We start from the raw sequence: 18,659 nt of genomic DNA, 5'->3' as shown, positions 1-18,659 counted from the left end.
CAAAAAAAAACAATTATATATTAATAATTTAAAATTAAATAAATCAATTCCAAATTAATAATAAAAATATAATTGAAACAATTGGGTCTAGACCATGTAATGTAATAATTAATAGTAGGTAAGAATGTGTCCACTTTTGAGTTTTGAAGACTAAAGTGGGTTATTATCTCAATATCATGTTATTTGATAGGTGCACACTTTCTGATTTCTTAACAAAAAAGTTTACTTTTTTTCAATCTCTTTTCAATAGGCAAATATATATTTTTTAATAGGCAAATGCAAAACTGATTAATTAGAAATTTAGAAAGCAGCAATCACCTAATTTTAATTAGAATTCATAATAAAATGTGAAGATTATGTGAAGCAGTCATAATCAACCTATAATTTTGTCAAATGAAAGTGTTTAATTAGAATAAATAGATCATAAATAATTATTTATGTCGCCTCGTTTTTTCGTGAGTAAGAAACTAATCATTTTCGTTTAAAAGTGGCTGCCCCTCGTTTAAAAGTGGAAGATTAAGATTAAGAGGAAACAACTGAAATAAAGTACTTACCCATTAACCAAATTGTTATGTTCACCCATCAATCAAATACTAGAACAACAATATGGCTTAAAGAAAAGTTGCACATGCCCACTGCAGCATATATTCATAATAAAACACTGATAATAATACCACATAACTCTATCAACTTTAATCTCTCAAGATACATAAATGGCTTTAAGTTCATGTCCTTTTATTAACTTTTACTTGCCCATACTCTGTAAATAACAATACCAGCTACTAATAACTTTTTCAATTCTTCACTCCTGCAGTGTAAAAGATTAAAGACAGAGTTATGGCACCAGCAACTATATCAAATAAGATATACCAAAGATTATGGACCTGCTTAGTTATATTACCAAGAATTTTGGAAAACAATTTCTATTTTTTATTTATCATTTTTACTTTGTTGATAGAAATTGTAAGACTAATAGTTCAATAAATCTATTGTCAGATTTCTATTTGAAACATCTCTACTATATTGAAAATCATTTTTATGACTACAGGATTATGATGACAAATCCATACCAATTTGGAGCTAAAAGGCTATGAGGCTTTCCAATTTGTAACAAGTAAAACATAGACAGGAAATAAGAAACATATAATTTAACAAACCTCGTCATCGTCGTCGTCATCATAGTCACGATCTTCCTTCTTCTTCTTAAGACGGGTAGTACCACCTTCCTTGCTGATAGGCAACTTCATATTTCCGAAGGGAGAATCAACATCAATATTTCCTTTCATGGTGTAACCTGTACCCCTTCCTCTAATCATGTCCCAGAGAGCAGATCCAAAATCCTTAGGCCTGAAGGTAATTGGAATGTCAATGTAAGTAATCCCACTTTTCTCAAGTTTAGCAGATTTGGTGAGCTCGGCACCTCCAATGCTAATATCGCCAAGCCAGACCTCATAGTCGAGCGAGTTAAGACCCAGGTCGAAATCATTCTTGTTCTCCAATTTCAAATGAAGATTTGCGATCGTCTCTTCCAAAGAGAACCTTTCAAAATTAATCTTCTCAATATCAATATCAGGCTTGTATGGTATTGGAATTTCTCCAGTTTTCTCCATAGGTAGAGTGAGCCTTCCCAAGATCGGAACATCAACAATGAGATCAACCTTGACCCTATAAGGAATGATGCTCCCAGGTTTAATGTCAGCATATGTTTGTTTGATGTCATCATAAATCAAAGTAAGAGGAATCTTCACAGTTTCCTCTCCATGTGCCTTGATGGTGCCTGCATCCGGTATCAATCCAGAAACTAGTTTCCTTCCATCACTCTCAACCAAGTAGTTTATGTCAATCAAAGGGATAGGAACCGGATTCGGGTTCTTTACCAGCACATCAACAACAATATCTGCCTTGTGAAGATTAATCAATGGAATATGTATCGTGGTAACATCCGCAGTTGGCTTCCCGAATCCAATAGCTTCCTCAATCTTCTCACCAATGTCATGAATGAAATCCTTCACCTTGTCAATAAATCCACCCTTCCCTTCCTCCTTATCATCTCCCTCATGCTTTTCATCCTTAATACCCCTTTCCACTATTTCCGGCTTATCATTAGAAGTCGACATATCCGAACCTATCATGGTAAATACAATAAGTATAGTTCAGATCCAACACAATCATACAACAAATCAAAGTCAAATATAAAGTTACAAGTTAACTCAGATTAATCATTTTTTTTGTTTCCCGTGGATACCCTCGCACTGGAGGCAATCCTGTCCGAGCCGGGAACATTGACAGATATGTGGGACTAACTCTCTCAATGAGTATTATTTTTTTTCATCCACAAGACTCGCCGAGACCTTGCTTAAGGGGAATCAAGCATGTAACACTTGAACCAACACCCGTTGGTACTCAGATTAATCATTTGGAAAAGGAAACAGTACAACAATGTAGATCACATGCATTTACCAATCTACAAATTAATTAGATTAGGGCAAGATCTAGTTACAACAACAAAAAATCAAAGGCAATAAAATGAACAAGTTACATAAATCTATGAGTAAATCATTATAAGCAAGTGCAACAACATGGATCACATGCAGTAGTAGTACTAGAAAATAGAAACTTTAGATCAGCAGAGACCATAAAATGCAGAAAAACTTGTAATCAAAGATGAGGGTAGTACTAGAAAATAATAAAAATATAGTCTTTTATGAAATTCGCTTTTTGATCAAGGACTTCAGATAATAAGATGCAAAGTTGGAAGAAACAAAAATCGAAAAGGAACAAAAGGGAGACCTGAGAGATGTAGTTACCTGAAATGATATCAGTGATCCAATCCAATAGATATATATATATAGATGAAGGAAGAGCTTTGTTGGAAAAACATGTATAAAGTAATAAAATCAAAATTATAAATAATTACGATGATATAATTTTTTTACGTTCTGAAATTATCTTCTTGTAACTCATCCTCTAATGATAATTATCGTAAATTTCCAAATATTAATTTTATTCTTTTTTACAATACATTATTATTTTTTCTATTCATTTTCTTATTTTTATCTTTTATTCATCAATTCTATATTTGATTAATACAACTTTGGTTTCAATTAAATTTCTATGTAACATTTCTTATATTAAATTATTTATTTTTTTAAATATAACAAGAAATAATATATATCAGAAAAAATAAGAATGCGGATCGACACAGAGGTAGCCGTTGATTGAGGTTTTAATTATTTACTACATGGAGTCGTTGTATCCACCGACCACGCGGAGTGTACGCATTAATCACATATAAACAACTATTGTTTATATATCATGGAAAGCAAAATAAATAACTATATGATATTAATGTGTGATAAATTTATTACATTATTTCTTCTAACTTCTTTTTTTAAGGTTTTTTTAATAAGTTTTTAGTTTTAAATAGTTATTCAATAATTAGTCATTTAGTTTTTCGTGAATACAACTTAATCTTTAATAAATTTAAATTACTATTTTAGTCCCTAATTTTTAAAACATAGAGCCGTTTTTCTGTAATGTTAACAAATTTGATCATGTTACACTAACGTAACCACATATATGTGTATAATTATAAATCATTAGAATTTTGTAAAACTCACCATGATGCCATTTTCTTTTATTATTTTGTCCAATATATTAAAACAAAAACAACATCGAATTATTTTAATTTAAAAAATAAACATTTATCCTTCTTCATCATCATCTTCACCATAAATATTGCAACACCACATGTGCAGAATTAGCATTGGACTATATATTATATCTAGAATGAATATCATAAAGTGAGAAATTCACACATTTCCTGTCCAATCAAATAGTACAACTTATTAGGAAGCCCAATTCTATAATATAACCTCTCAAACTTTCACTCACAAAATTACATTAAGAGATTCAGACCTCAAGGTATGATTCATTACAAATTTACCACAATAACAAGGCATATATATATATATATGTATATATATATTAATGTTACACACTTATATTACATGGTACAAAAACTCAGATAATTACAGGTGAGGTAAGGAGGCTCATCATGTCACTAAAGGAGCTCTGTCATCTGGTCCACCAACCATTATCTGTCATTATATATATATATGCTCAGAACAATCAAAGACTTCTCAAATTCTAAACTCGTCTGAGGAGGGTAGCTGTACGCAGCCTTACCCTCGAGTGAATATGTTGTTTCCAAGATTCGAACCCATGATCTTCGGATTACAATGTAAACAATCTTACTGTTGTGCTAGAGCTAACTAACACTCTAAAAAAGTAAAATTCTTTAGCTAAACTTATATATTGTTCAGAAGACTTACATTACAGTCAAATGCAAACCTCCTTGCAAGCATGATAGCTGCATTCCTTTCTCGTTCTGATTCAAAAGCTAATACAAAAAAATGCCCTTGCTTTAGCCGCCAAAATAGTGCCTGAGCCACTGCATTTCCACCTCCTCGAACTCCACAGAGCTAAACAAAACAAGACTGAAGTTTCAGTTTATCGCGAATGACATGAAATGAAAGAAGGTAAATATCAAAATTTGGACACAAAAACAGCTGAAGGCTTTTATGCACAGAAAAAAACAACTTCAATGAACGAGAATCATTGAGATCTAGGCAGCATCGAGTCATCGACAATTTGGAATACCTGCATTGAATTTGAATAGTATGCTTTGGCAATTGTTGCCCTTCCTTTACAGAGTTTCATCCGCATCTTTCCGACATGAAGTACATGAATAGATTCAGTTGGATGATGTGAACCATTCGTCTGAGTTACAACCACCTGCCAAGTATTGAACACAACTACCATGTTAATATCGAAACCTGAACAAAAAAGCTGAATACAACTACACTTTACCACAACTAAACACTACTTTTAATTGAAATTTTGATTATAAGACCGCAGTGACAAGCACGGAACAGTACAGACTTAATTGAAACACAACATTCTGTATAGAAATTTCTCTTTTTTTTCTACAGGTTGGCCAGGAACACTGTCAGGTAAGCTATAAAATAGGCATAAAAGTGATCAATGATAAGCGTATACAAAAATTCAAAATACTTGCTTCCCGATGTCTCATTGATTCTTAGGTAGAAGTTAAAAGAACATACATTGAATTCAGTGTCATGTTTTCGCACAAGTGCCTCTACATAGGTTCCCAAACCAGCAGCTGCATAAGAATAAAAGAAAAACTTAAGCGAAACTTGATTGCACAATGAAACATGTTCATCTCTAAAATTTAATACGAACAACATTACATAGGAAGATAAGAAACCTTTTTCTAAATAGAAACCACGCCTCTTTTTTCATAAAAGAAATATATATATAGAGAGAGAGGATAATAGTACAATATGAGGAGGATAAGAAATCCCCAGGAACTAAAAAAACTAAGCTGAAAGTACAAAGAGAGGTGCCCAAAAAAGAAACTAAGAACCAAAACATGAGGATGATTCAGAATTGGAACAAGACCTGGATCTATTGGACCAGTGGTTGAAAGTGTTGTGTGCTGGCCTTCTGAAATAATATCAACTTGCAATATGCATCCAACATCAAAAGGTTCAGGGGCATAAACCGACTTCGTAGCTCCTGCGAAAGAAAATGTTCAATTGTGTGATAAGCAAATATACAAAAAAGGGAACCTAATAGATGATACATTTTATAACAATCTTTAAAAGGTATTCATCATGCATAGCAATATTTCAGGCAGATGTACCTGAAATAAGTTCTTTCTTGGCTTCATCAGGTGATACACGATACCACTGAATTGAACATTTTGAAACCTCGGGGGCGTTATCAGAGCAAGGATGTATTTGCAAATAAGAACCTAATGTTTCGGTCCCTTCTAGTTCATATAAATGTAGTGTGTTTTCCTCCCGTTTCTTCGTCCTGACTAACTGAGAAGTACCATAAAGGATAGTCACTGAAAGAATCTCTTACAATGGAAGACAATCATATAGATCCTAAATTTAATTAAAGAAACTTATCATTCAATCCAGACAAAAACATAGATCAACTTCAAACCATAATTTAATTCTCCATAACAATCTACTTAATAAACCAACAAGCACCAATTATTGCTTATCATTTCGAGTATATCATAGAACTCCAAGGACACTGTTCATCATAATATCTTCAACATGGCATAAAAGGGCAATAATACCTCTTTTTGAAGTCGGAGATAATGTCTATTCTTCTCTGCAAGTTGAACCCTCAATGCTCGAAGCTCGTGCTCCATATCCATAACCTACAAATCAATCACCAATCAATGAATTCATTTCCTTGAAATAACTTGATGAAAATGTTAATAATATGGAAATATGAAGTTGAAGAAAATAAGAGGAAGAAAACCAATTTAATGGAGGAGAACAATGTCAGCAATGAATATAACACTAATATTCCCGGAACACACATTAACTACACTAATATTCCCGGAACACACATTAACTACACTAATATTCCAGAAACTATCTTAGCGTTGGAGCCATTCTATGCCTTCTTAGGCACGATACATTCAATTGATTCAAACTCTTGATATTTGTAAGGTAGCGGTGGTTACACATCACCACAACTTAATAGTACAATAGAGTAGCTCTTCTCAGAGGCCAACAAGACAAACAGATTGATGGTAAATTTCATATATATGCAACAGAAAATTATGGCACACGAACATTAGGATAACTCAACTCCTTTATCCAATACAGAATAAAATGCTACAAAATTTCTAACTTAATACATAGGAATACTGCATATAACAACGTATTTTCCTAAAGAATTTTCAGCCCTGGCTCCATTCACTTTATGATTAAAAAACAAATTAGCGCCCAAATCTACTGCCACTAAGCATGCAAGAGAACTCAAAACATGAGAGTGGGGGCACTGGAACTAAGAAAAAGAGAAGACATTTGGCATTCCAATTATTATTGTTATTATTACACGATTTGGACGAGACAAAATAGGGACAAGTATTCAGTATATACCTTGCTTGGCTGATGCAACATTTTGATTCTTCGAGCCTCTTGGACCTCCTTCATCAATTGTTCCAGGTCCTAAAGTCCCAATGAGCCAAATTTTGTTAAAATAAAAACTGCACAAGGACATATTCAAATTCCTTTATTTTAAAGCATGACAATGAAAAGCAAACAGCACAAACCTGTTTTCCTGAAGCTTGAGACATTCTTTCATGTTCCTTAAGTGCCTCTTCCACTCTCTGAACTGCTGCTCTGGCATCATCTATTTCAGCACGAGCAAAAGCTCTTTCCTCATCAACAAGTTTCTTAGCATCTTCAGAAGCCTACAAATGAATCTCACTCTCAACATTTAAAAGGGAAACTTCTTTATGAAGCCATGCATAGAAGATATAAACGCCAATTTTATAACATGTAAGCTAATGTATTTATGTAAATAGTGGCATCAATACACAACAATTCCAGTGATTATCAGAATCAAAGGAGCCGTGTGCTGCACAATTTACGCTGTCCTTTAGCTTTGTTTGGTAATTGCTTTTTGAAGGGAAGGGAAGACACATTTTTCAATTTTAAATTAAGAGCGTTAATAAATAAGGAATAGAATGATAGATTATTATGAAATCTACCTTAGCATTCCTTATTTCTCTCTTAATGTAAAATTGAAAAATATGGCTTCCCTTCCCTTCCCCTTCAAAAACTAGCTCCCAAACAGACCCTTAATGCATATGATTGATGCAGAGAACTTGCGATTTGCAAGTTTAAGGAGGAACCTGGTGCTAATTTTTTTGATGGTATAGATTAAATTTTACGACATCTTTTTGGAGCTCAACACAGTTTTATTTAATGGAATTATCTAGTAGACACAGAGAGGGGCTGGAGTTATTTTTTATGCCATGTTTGGTCTTGTGTTTTCTTCAGAATCTGATAGAAAGGATATATTTTTCTCCTTTTTAATCATTTCTTTTCCTATTTCTAATAAAATTTCTTCTTCTAAAAATTACCAAAAATAGTTCAAAGATGTTAACATCACCTGCTTAAGGAAATTCGTCAGCTTCTTCACCTCTGCCTTCTCTTGTATCAGTTCCCCTTCCCTTTGAGTCAACTGAACTGCTAAAGCTTCAACCTGAAGAGTGTACAAAATAAGCTATAATTGCTTAATGTGCGAGAATGAACATTCTATTAAAAAACAAAAGAATGGAGTGTATATGAACATCTGTTTATTAGGTAGAAATATAATATATATATATTTTACGAGAAAGGCACTAACCATAGCAATAGCTTCCTCTACGTCATCCTTATTTCTTCCAGCGACACGCCCTTTTAAGGATTCAAGTGCATCCCTAAGTTTCTTCATAAGAACATGTTTTTCCAATGATGCTGCTTGCCTAAGTCTAGCCTGAATTTCACCAGCTTAGTTAAAATAAAGGGCATGGATTTCATTGGAATCTAAGAACCACTGATACTTCAATGGAAAACATAATAAAACAAGTTACATAACAAAAAACTTGCAAATTCTATAGCTCTAGGATAAGTTAAGAAATTGAATTTAATAGAAAGAAGGGTAACCTCCTCAGACAACTTAGCAGCAGCAGCCAAACCCTTCTCAAATTTACTGGCAAGGTCTCGAACCGAGAGACGATTCTTCTGTTCCAACAACTGTGCAGTCTCATGTGCAACAACCTCCTTCATAGATAGTGCTTTTGGATCACCCTCTGTCTCCATTATTTGATTGTTAGGACCAATTCTGTAACTAGGAAACTGACTTGAAGCAAATACGACATCGGAAGATACAGCAGGCACTGCCTCTTTTTGCATTGTATAACCAAAATCAGGGGTCACCCTTGTCATTTTTTGCAACCAATTACCTCTGCTAGACACAAAAATGCAAACTTTAGCTAAGATAATTGAAAATTGATTATGTTATAATTATAAGTTTAGAATATGAAAAGAAAAACTAAACATTAACTCAGGTAATCCATAAACAGAACAAATTACTCCTACTAAACATAATGAAATCCCAAAAGTCAGAGTTATAAATATAAATACCACTACCCATTAAGCTTCTTTGTTATTATTGAAGTAAAGATACTTTTTTTAAGAGCTTTTTAACAATCAAAATACTAAACCCTAATCCTTTTTCCTTCCTTCACTTTTACATTTTTCAGTTGAAGCAATGAAGGGAAAAAGCCAACAGAAGAGACAAAAAGTGAAGCTTTAACTTACAGAACATGAGAAGATAGGAAAAAAAGGTAGTTAAGGTTGTAATTATAGGATAAGATGCAAATTGGTTGCTCTGATTTGAAAGATGGAAGTAGCAGTAGTGAGAATAATGTGTTTGGAGAAAAAAGATTGTAGCTTGGTTTTTGAAAAGAGGAAATGACAAATGCAAAAGAGAAAGGGGGAAAGAGAAATGAAAAAAGATGTGGCCCCCTCCTTTGTTAGTGTCAATGTTTTCAGTTGTCTTTGTTATGTGTTTGTTAGTTACCTTCTTCCTAAGATCAACTAACACCTTTTTTTTATAATATCAAAATATTTTTCGGTGAATTATTTATCTCAATAAGTATCATTATCAAACATTGAAATCTTGAATTTTAGTCTTTCTGAAGATTAGATGGACATTACACTATTATATTAACGTCTTCTTGGTGATGAACTGCACCTTTGCATGCAACTCTTCCTGTACTTTGAGTTATATATCACTAAAAAATCTGAATTTGACTTTGTATTGAAAATTATTTGTTTAAATAAAGTTAAAGTGACTGGATTACATGTCTACAAAAATCACTAATAATATAATGATGTTGGGTAAGTCTAGTAATAATAATAAAAAATTTGCTAGGAAAATTCTATTTCTATATGACATATTGTCATGCTTAATCATAATAATAATATGTAATGATAATTGATAATTACTTGACTCACTCCCATTTACCATAGCTTGTCAACTTCTTTGTAATATTTATCTGATATAAATTGCTTTCTAAGTTAGTTATTTGAGTCAATGAAAAGAACTTCAAATCCATTTTATGCCACAACCCACGGTGAGTTTTATTTTAATATATGGTGTATGCCAAAAACAGCCCATAAATTACGAGTCCAGGCCTAACCTTCAGGTTGAGGAGTTTATGACAAGCACTGAGAGTTTCCATTATTTTACTTTAATAATTCTGGCAGAAAGCTACACATTTTTTACTTTTAATTATTATCTAAATCAATCAATATCTAAATCTGTTTTCTATCAATATCAATGCATATATATCTCTATTCAATATCTAAATTTATCAATATCTAAATCTATCATCTACCAATATCAATAGATATATCTAACTATATATATATATATATATTATATATATATATATATATCAAATTTATAGTTATACTCTTTTGTTACAGTAGATTTGTTAATGTCTCAATTCCACTATATAACTAGTATCATTCATTAATATGATCCACTAACATGCTTTTAATCTACAAATCAAAACACCTTTTGCAAACATCATAACATACTCTTCTTTACAAATCCATGACTACATGAGAACTCAAACCACCTTTGATCTCACACAATTTTTTTTTACAGACCCATCAAGAAAATGAAGCTAAACAGATCATCATATCAACAATGATCTTTCTCCACACAAACACTTAATGACTATGCTAACAAGTTTTTTGTTGGAGTAACAAGAGCAACAGCACTATGCTCAAGACTACTGAATTTCTTGTAAACAGCCCTAAGCTTACTTTCTGGAGCAAAAGAATGAAAGTTGACCATGAGTTTAGCACAATCCCTACACCATAGATAAAATCTCATAAAGTCAGTTCATAATGTACATTCAAGATAACACTTTATCACTCTAGTTGCATGTCCAAATAACATTTGTTAAAATATGTATATCACACCTTAGTTGTTCCTCATAATAGCCTGTGTAGTGTTCTAGAGTCTCGGTCCAATAAGGGCTCCTTCCAAGGGTGCATCTAGCAGCATATACAGCAGATGCAGCAATCATAGAAGGGCAGTATGAGATCACAAGAGGGTAATCCATCAAACTAAGCTCAGCAAGAAAAAACACCATGTCCTCAATCTACATTGACAAAAAAGTCCACATTTATTTAGAACATAACATTACACAGCACTTAGAATATTATGGTAGTCAAAGTAACCTTAAAGCATAAAACTATGTAAAAGATATACCTTTTTATCAGAGGGGGTAGAGGCTTTGATATACCGAACAAGGAAGACATAAGTTGTAGGAACGGTTAGATACCACTCAAGCTTACTCAAGATTGTTTTCTCCATGATGAGAATGTTTTCTCTAACATATGCATTGTCAGATATGCATACAAAGTCATTAACCTATCATGATTTTTTAAAATAATATCAGTCAATGGATTAAAAGGTTATAAAAACATAATGTCAATCTAAGGAGGAATTGTGATTCCACACCTCTGGTGCCCATATTTCTTCATACTTGCAAGCCATCAACATTGAACTGATACCAACTAATTGAAGTTCCCTTCTAGGTACAGCCTTCATTGATAAGAATCGGTCGACTATATTGAGTGTCAAATAGAGAGTCTCCGGCATGAGTTCGAACTTTCGATGCACTTCTATTAACCAATCAAACAGAATTGATCGCATCTTGATGTTGATGTCGGGCTGCGAAGGCATGTAATCATGCACTCGACCATCATCCTATGTCAGCAATGTCAAATATGCATATTAGATAATAAGGAAGAGGAGTAAGAAATAAGAAAAACCTTATATAGAAGATTCATTACCTCAGTTAGCTTGTAGAACTTATAAATGTCATCAAGATACTCCACTGCTTCCAATTCATTGGCAATATCAGCAATGTCAATGTCATCTACCAATACCAAATCTTTTGGCTTGTGAGTAAATCCACAAGCAGCCTGAGAAAAGGGCACCCCAAATTGTGTTAGACTACAATTATTTCATCAACAACATTAGCAACAACAATGTTGGATGCTAAATCAATGCTTATGTGTAAAACAGTAAAAGTAATAATACAATGAATAAAGTAACTTCTGCTTATAGAAATAGAAATTACCTTGCTTCTAGCTGATAGGACAGCACTGAAGGCCTTATTGTTCTTTCCCCTAACAGCAACCTTTTCTCTTGTCTTTCTTCCTCCTTTAACAACTTCCTTCTCCTTTTGTTCCTCTTCATCATCAGAGCTGATGATAATAACCTCAGGTTCTGTTGGCTTCTTAGTTTGTTCCACCTTTGTTACAGCAACCAAGTTTCCTACATCACTGTTTGGCTTCTTGAAAATAACAAAAAAATGAGTCAAGAAGAGTTTAGTGGGACAGATATTTTAAAAACCAGAATAAGGAAATAAAAAGAATGATCCTTTGGAGAGAAAAATAAGTGAAAATGGGAAACCTTGTTTTTCTCTGCTGCTGCTTGAGCATTAGCCAACATTTGACAACCATGGTTCCTGTGAGAAGATAAAATGAAATTAAGTGTAAGATAAAATGAGAAGAGTTGAAACTTGTGAAGGAAAAAAACACCAAGAATATCTCAGCACCTTGTGATACGCTTAGGCACATTAGCAACAGGATCTACTTGCTTAACAACAAGATTACCAATATCCTTAAGTACCCTCCTATTTCTTCCTTCATTCTTTTGCTTATTCTCACCTAACAATAACAAATATTTTCTTTCAGAAATGAAAAATGAAGAACAAAGAATAACTTTATCAAGAAAGGTTAATTAACTTCATTCTTTTGCTTATTCTCACCTAACAGTAACAAAGATTTTCTTTCAGAACAATGTGTAATAACAGAAAGAAAGAATAAGTTTAACAAGAAAGGTTAATTAACTACTAAGATCAAGATCTCAACAAATTAGAAATTTCAAAGGGTTGAAGCTTCCAAAGGGATAAGAAATGAATAAGTGGTTGTGGAAATTATGAACGTTGAAAACATAAAATCGAAAATTCCAGAATCCAATCAAGTATTCAACAAAACTCAAACTGGGTATCCATAAAATCACAAAAAGTTCAATACTTTAATCAAATAAATTGAAACAGTGAACTAAAAAATTAGAGAAAAGCACAAGAAGTTCATACCTTTAGGGTGTTGTGGTTCAGCAACAACATTAGAATGAGCTATAGAAGCCATAACCGAGTGAGATTGTTGTTGAAATTGAGAAGAAGTGGTAGTGAAAACGCCACCGAAAGTGGAGAACAAGGAAGATAGAAACAAACGGAGACGATTGTTACGTTGGTCTCCACCGTCTTGTTCTTGATTAGTCGCCACCGCTATAACATTCAATTTTCAAAACTTTCTCTCTCTCTCTTTCTTTCTCAATGCAACAACGTTTGGGTTCTTCCATGTTGCAATGTTTGTGTTTATATATCACATTACCAACTTCCAACGGTCCATTTTTTCTTTAATCCTCACCCTTTATTCTTTTGGACTCATCCAACGGCCACAATATCTTTTATTTACTTTCTTTGTGGAGTAATGATTCTAAATACTACAAAAATATAGAGAAAACAAAACATTTTTATCCTTTTATATATAGTGGAAGGAAAATGATATATTTTCCTATTAATCCTCATACCCATAATAAAAAGATAACATATGTTATAATAAGATAATTATTAATAATCGGATTACAAGTGACAAATGCGTAGGAGGATTAGTAATAAAATTTAGTAGAAGGATATAACAATGCTCAAAAGACACATTAAAAAATTAACCGGATCATTGTTATTCTTATTCTCACCGTTTTTTACTAGCCGTTACTCATCCAACGCTCATTCTCTGGATTTAACCGTACTATTCCAGATTGTTTGGGTCTTTCACTTTCTTTTATATTAATCTTTACCAAAAACATATTATTATTATATTTATTGGATGATTTTATAAATTATTGCATCTCATTAACTATTTACCCCATTTAGAAATACTTTATGTTATAATAACGCATTGGTTATTAATATTCAACATTAAATTTATCTACTTATTTAACTTTAATATAAAATAATAAGAATAATGGCGAGGATGAGATATTTTGCAATATTATTTGTTTCTTATTACTATCTTATTTTGGAATTTATTGTCTGGTACGTATATTTTTCCTTAGGGAAATCTTGAGTTTAAGTTGGTGTGTACAATTTTTAATTGAGAGGACTAATCTTATAATAATAAGATAAGATGTTCTGATTGAACACTATCCATGTTTTAAAGCAAAGTGTAAATTGGAAAATTAAATCCAACATTACTTGAAATATAACTGAGTTTTTCTTATAGTAAGTGTAGGAGTGTTGCAAGTTCAAAAAACTAATAAGTTTTTTCATTATTATGTAAATATTTTATTAATTTTGTTAATAATTATGTATTTTTTTTTCTCCAAATTTTATTTGGGGGCTATAATTATGTATTCTTGTATACTATATATTTTTTTACGAACAAGACAATAGTCTAGTGGTATAAGACATATTTCATCACTAATGTCGAATGTTCGATTTCTAAGAGCGACACTTGTTGTGAGGTAATCATAAATTTCAGAAGAGATTAGTTCTTTACCCAAAAAGGTGAGAATACCCTTTGTAGTACACAGAATACTACATATTTTATTATTAGAAAAAATGTATGTACTAATAGTGTTTATGAGTTTTATACGTTGTTATTGAATTATTCATCATTCACATTTAATCATCATTGATTTTTTAAAAAAAATAGTAATTATGTATAAATATTTACACTATTAGATTGTTTTATTATCTCCCTAGAATTATTATGATTATGGGAGTGAAGAGAAAAATGATTCGGCCTTGTCCTTCCAAAAAAGACACGCACTAGGAAAGATAAACTATAACTATAGCCCAAGATAAACAAGTGGTTCACTAGGAAAAGCCCAACATCATAATTATAGCTTTAAAGAAGGGGTACATATATGGATGGGATCACCCGTCTCTAAAGGTATCCCATTTTCGGTATCAAGTCAATCATATATTAACACGTAGATAAAATAAAAAAATTAAAAATGAAAAGTAATAAAATGAAGCATTCTAATCGACTTGAGATATGAAGTGACATACCATTTGGGAATGTGAAACTTGTACCTTGATGGGAGTATCATTATGTAACAAATGGGTACCACAGAAAGAGGTAACTTGGAATACTCATCAAAGATAGTTCAAAGTACTCATCACATGTAACTTGGAATAATGGAATGATGTATATACACGTTTGATGGATCCGAGCAAAACCATATATGTTAATAAAAACCGGGTCCTAATGTTTTTGTTATGCATAGGTTAAGTGTAAGATAAATGTGTAGTTTTGTGGGGAAACACATGCTGCATGTGATAATAGCTGGATCAATGCTTTTTCCCAACCCATTCTCGTGACTATTCATAGAGAGTTAGCCTCAAGTTGACTGGATAAGGATCTGCTGTCCCAAACGCTATTCTAGATCCTATCCCAGACCAATTATATTATGTCATGTCAGTTAAAAAAAAATTAAATATTCATAATTTTATCAGTTTTGTTTCATTGTGATTTGTCAAGAACGTAGTTAGAAACATAATTGGGGACAGCAGATCCTCATCTGAAAGTGACCAATCTCATACAAGCTATTGGTTAAAGATTTTCTAGTTAAAGGTATAGTCCCAAGTAGTTATATACTTTGTTTGATCTTTGTGCTGTCAGTTTTACAAATTATACATGAAGTAGTAAAATTATGTGTTAAAACGGTAGGAGTCAATAATGAAATATTTTTCATGAATCAATAAGTATGAAAGGATGCATGAATGAAAAAGAAAAACTTAAAAGAAGAAAGAAAGAGAAAGAATAGAGAATTAAAACTCTTCCTATTGTATTTCATTATTCTTATTATGTTTATAAAGTATAAGAACTATATATGTATATTACAACCATTTTCAAATTTTATTTTTAATTGTATACTAACTACTAATATATATTAAACAATATTTTGACTACATGTTGGAAAATTAAATTCATGCCAGCAAAATGTGGATTTGAGGTCACCAATCAATAAATTTTAATTCCATATTTGATCGAAATGATAGCTGAAATATATAAGATTACATTAGAATTTGGGCATCACTTTCAGTACCAACTAATCACTGGTACTTGCTAAATGCAAAGTCATATCTAATTGTAGTTGTTGCACCGACACATTGATTTAATACAAAATAATTGTGTACCATTTTCGAACAATGAACTAAAGAACAAAGATACAACATAGGCAAGAGTTATTAAATGAGTGACATTTCATGCCATTTCCAGTGTAACCAATCTATATTAGTAAGGCTCACATATTAAATATGGCCACGTGCCATCCAAATTAATATATATGTCGATATGAAATAAGTCGTGTAAGATGATAGATCTTACACTGATATTACATACCAATAAAAATGTTGGTTTAGTCGTGTAAGATGATAGATTTTAGAAATACCAAAATGTTAAAAGTTTAATTGTTGTGATTGACACTGAGAGGAACAATCACTTATCCGAAATAGATTATTTTGCTTAATATTGCAAACATGATAACATGAATGTTGGGAATGAGATTTTACCTTTTGGAACTTGTGGAACTTGTGAAACTTGTAACTTGGTTTTCCTTTCTAGCTTTTATCCACACAGAATTTGTTCTCTTTTCTTAATCATTGAGATGAACACCAACGGGTGTTGATTCAAGTGGTACATGTTTGATTTCCCTTAAGTAAGAATCCGAGTTCGAGTCTTGTGGATAGAAAAAATGCCCGTTGAAAGAGTTAGCCCCACATACATGTAGATATTCTCGGCTCGGACATGATTGCTCCGGTGCGAGGATACCTGTCAAAAACAAAAAAAATTATTGTGATGAACATGGGAAAGTGACTATTTTAGTAATTCAGTGGAAAGCCAGGGCTTCATACAAAATCACACTATAGCTGGCAGCATAAGAATAACAACAATATCACATTATCATTCCTTTAAGTCAGTTATATAAATCAAGTTTTCCTATAGTACCTTCCTAATAGCTAGTAGCTTCACATTCACAAATCTCAATAATAATGGAAAAGAGAAGAAGCACTTCTGATTTTCTTTTCTCTTGTCTTACCCTCCTCTTCTTATGTTTCTTAGGATCTGTTGAAAGTTACAAGAATTATACAGTTGGAGATTCTTTGGGTTGGTTTGATAATACTATGAACCCTGATGTCAATTATCAGAAGTGGGTTTCTAGTAAAGAGTTCAGCTTGGGAGATTTTCTCAGTAAGTTTTTCATAGATACTTCATCATGTTTTTCTGCTTATAATTGTGATGCCTTTCAAACCAGTGAGTATTTGAGAAAATTGATCATTAATCTTTGAGGTACATATATACATATATAGAATCTGCTCATGAGTTGTGGTTAGGGGTGAAATGTCACTCGTGCCCAAAGCTAGCTGGTTCTCCCCGAAATGCGTTTAGGCGCAACAGTTGACTGGACATCTAGGGGTAAAGCACTGTTTCGGTGCGGGCCGCGATACCAAATCGAGGCAAACTCTGAATACTAGATATGACCTCAAAATAACAAGGGTCTCTCTATCTATATAAAACAAGCTCATATGGCATGAATAACTTCTTATGGCATGAATTTTCTAGTTTCAGTTCTTTGACATGATCTCAAATCTGCATTAATATGTTTTTATATAGACTAAAAATGTCACACTAATTTAACAATTTCTAATTAGATTGACCAAAGTATATGATAGGGAATAAAGGTCAATTTAATGATATTTCTCAGTACTCATCCTGTAACTTTTCTGTGTTTTCTTCACAACTTAGTGTTTATGATTCATTTACATCATTTGATAAATGTTTTGACATATATGTTATATATCCTTATATGTTAATGTTACTCAATTAAAAATACATTATGGAATCATATAATGCAAACCATTTCTCATATCTTTACTCAGTTACTCCATTATGGAATCAAACTCAGCAATTAACTTACTTTGTTGATTTTGTTAATGCAGTTTTCAACACAGACAATAACCACTCTGTAGTTCAAACATACAATTTGAACACATACAAACAATGTGACTATAATGATGCTCAAGACAAGGACACAGTACAATGGTCAGCTTCTGATCCATCCAACACTGAGACACATGATGTATCTGTTGCAGTTCCTTTGGTAAAGGAAGGTATAACATATTTCTTTTCAAGTGACTATGATGGTGACCAATGCAAAAATGGTCAACACTTCAAAATTAATGTAACTCATGGTCAAGGATTGCCAAAGAGTCTTAAAAATTCACCAGATCAAGATTCTACATCTCCTACTACTAGTCCAGTTTCTGGAGGTGATGATTCAGCACCAGACACAATTGTTCCTTCCAATTTCAGCCACCCCAAAGAAGATGAGAATGCTAGTGATGACAACACCAAAGACAAATCTAGTTCTGATTCAATGTCAAAGCATGCACAACAACTTCACAACAAAATTTATGGGTCTCTTATTTTGATTGGGATAGTTTTATTTACTTGATGGATTGGATTGTGAACTAGGATATAGTAGATATATTGTTGTATAAAAGTTATTATTTGATTACATTTGCATCTTTTATTGACATATGGGTCTCAAACTATTAATATTCCATGCACATTGTGAATCTGTGATTATGATTAAACATTTCTTTTATAGGT

At 32.3% G+C, this 18,659-nt stretch overlaps 4 protein-coding genes across 7 annotated transcripts; 1 reads left to right on the top strand and 3 right to left on the bottom strand.

Moving 5' to 3' along the window:
• Window positions 538-2,870, bottom strand: LOC109360000. 3 transcript variants are annotated; one of them, XM_019604734.1, is made up of 3 exons: window positions 2,791-2,825; window positions 1,158-2,125; window positions 538-808 (listed from the first exon to the last, which is right to left on the bottom strand). In XM_019604734.1, the coding sequence occupies exons 2-3, from the start codon at window positions 2,115-2,117 to the stop codon at window positions 803-805; spliced, it is 966 nt and encodes a 321-aa protein (XP_019460279.1). In that variant the 5' UTR covers window positions 2,118-2,125; window positions 2,791-2,825; the 3' UTR covers window positions 538-802. The 3 variants fall into 3 exon arrangements, with proteins under 3 accessions (XP_019460279.1, XP_019460278.1, XP_019460277.1); XM_019604733.1 differs by lacking the exon at window positions 538-808 and having other exon boundaries at window positions 1,134-2,125; window positions 2,808-2,870; XM_019604732.1 differs by lacking the exon at window positions 538-808 and having other exon boundaries at window positions 1,134-2,125; window positions 2,791-2,832.
• LOC109359996 (stomatal closure-related actin-binding protein 1-like) lies at window positions 3,908-9,398 on the bottom strand. Of its 2 annotated transcripts, none has more exons than XM_019604719.1 (13): window positions 9,236-9,398; window positions 8,547-8,849; window positions 8,248-8,376; window positions 8,011-8,103; window positions 7,166-7,306; window positions 6,993-7,061; window positions 6,176-6,259; window positions 5,729-5,909; window positions 5,485-5,601; window positions 5,127-5,185; window positions 4,663-4,797; window positions 4,335-4,484; window positions 3,908-4,100 (listed from the first exon to the last, which is right to left on the bottom strand). In XM_019604719.1, exons 2-13 carry the CDS (start codon window positions 8,826-8,828, stop codon window positions 4,056-4,058), a joined length of 1,485 nt encoding a protein of 494 aa, XP_019460264.1. In that variant the 5' UTR covers window positions 8,829-8,849; window positions 9,236-9,398; the 3' UTR covers window positions 3,908-4,055. The 2 variants fall into 2 exon arrangements, with proteins under 2 accessions (XP_019460264.1, XP_019460263.1); XM_019604718.1 differs by having other exon boundaries at window positions 3,909-4,100; window positions 8,547-8,847; window positions 9,204-9,398.
• Window positions 10,450-13,124, bottom strand: LOC109359998 (G2/mitotic-specific cyclin S13-7-like). Its single transcript, XM_019604726.1, has 9 exons — window positions 13,073-13,124; window positions 12,530-12,641; window positions 12,385-12,439; window positions 12,050-12,265; window positions 11,760-11,891; window positions 11,425-11,673; window positions 11,173-11,334; window positions 10,881-11,062; window positions 10,450-10,768 (listed from the first exon to the last, which is right to left on the bottom strand). The coding sequence occupies exons 1-9, from the start codon at window positions 13,122-13,124 to the stop codon at window positions 10,633-10,635; spliced, it is 1,296 nt and encodes a 431-aa protein (XP_019460271.1). The 3' UTR covers window positions 10,450-10,632.
• On the top strand, window positions 16,851-18,625 carry LOC109359271 (early nodulin-16-like). Its single transcript, XM_019603878.1, has 2 exons — window positions 16,851-17,237; window positions 17,987-18,625. Exons 1-2 carry the CDS (start codon window positions 17,039-17,041, stop codon window positions 18,499-18,501), a joined length of 714 nt encoding a protein of 237 aa, XP_019459423.1. The 5' UTR covers window positions 16,851-17,038; the 3' UTR covers window positions 18,502-18,625.

This window comes from Lupinus angustifolius, chromosome LG11, assembly GCF_001865875.1.
Source record: "Lupinus angustifolius cultivar Tanjil chromosome LG11, LupAngTanjil_v1.0, whole genome shotgun sequence".
Taxonomy (NCBI): Eukaryota; Viridiplantae; Streptophyta; class Magnoliopsida; order Fabales; family Fabaceae; genus Lupinus; species Lupinus angustifolius.
Note: the sequence above shows the minus strand (reverse complement) of the source record. Positions and strands in the feature narration are given on the sequence as shown.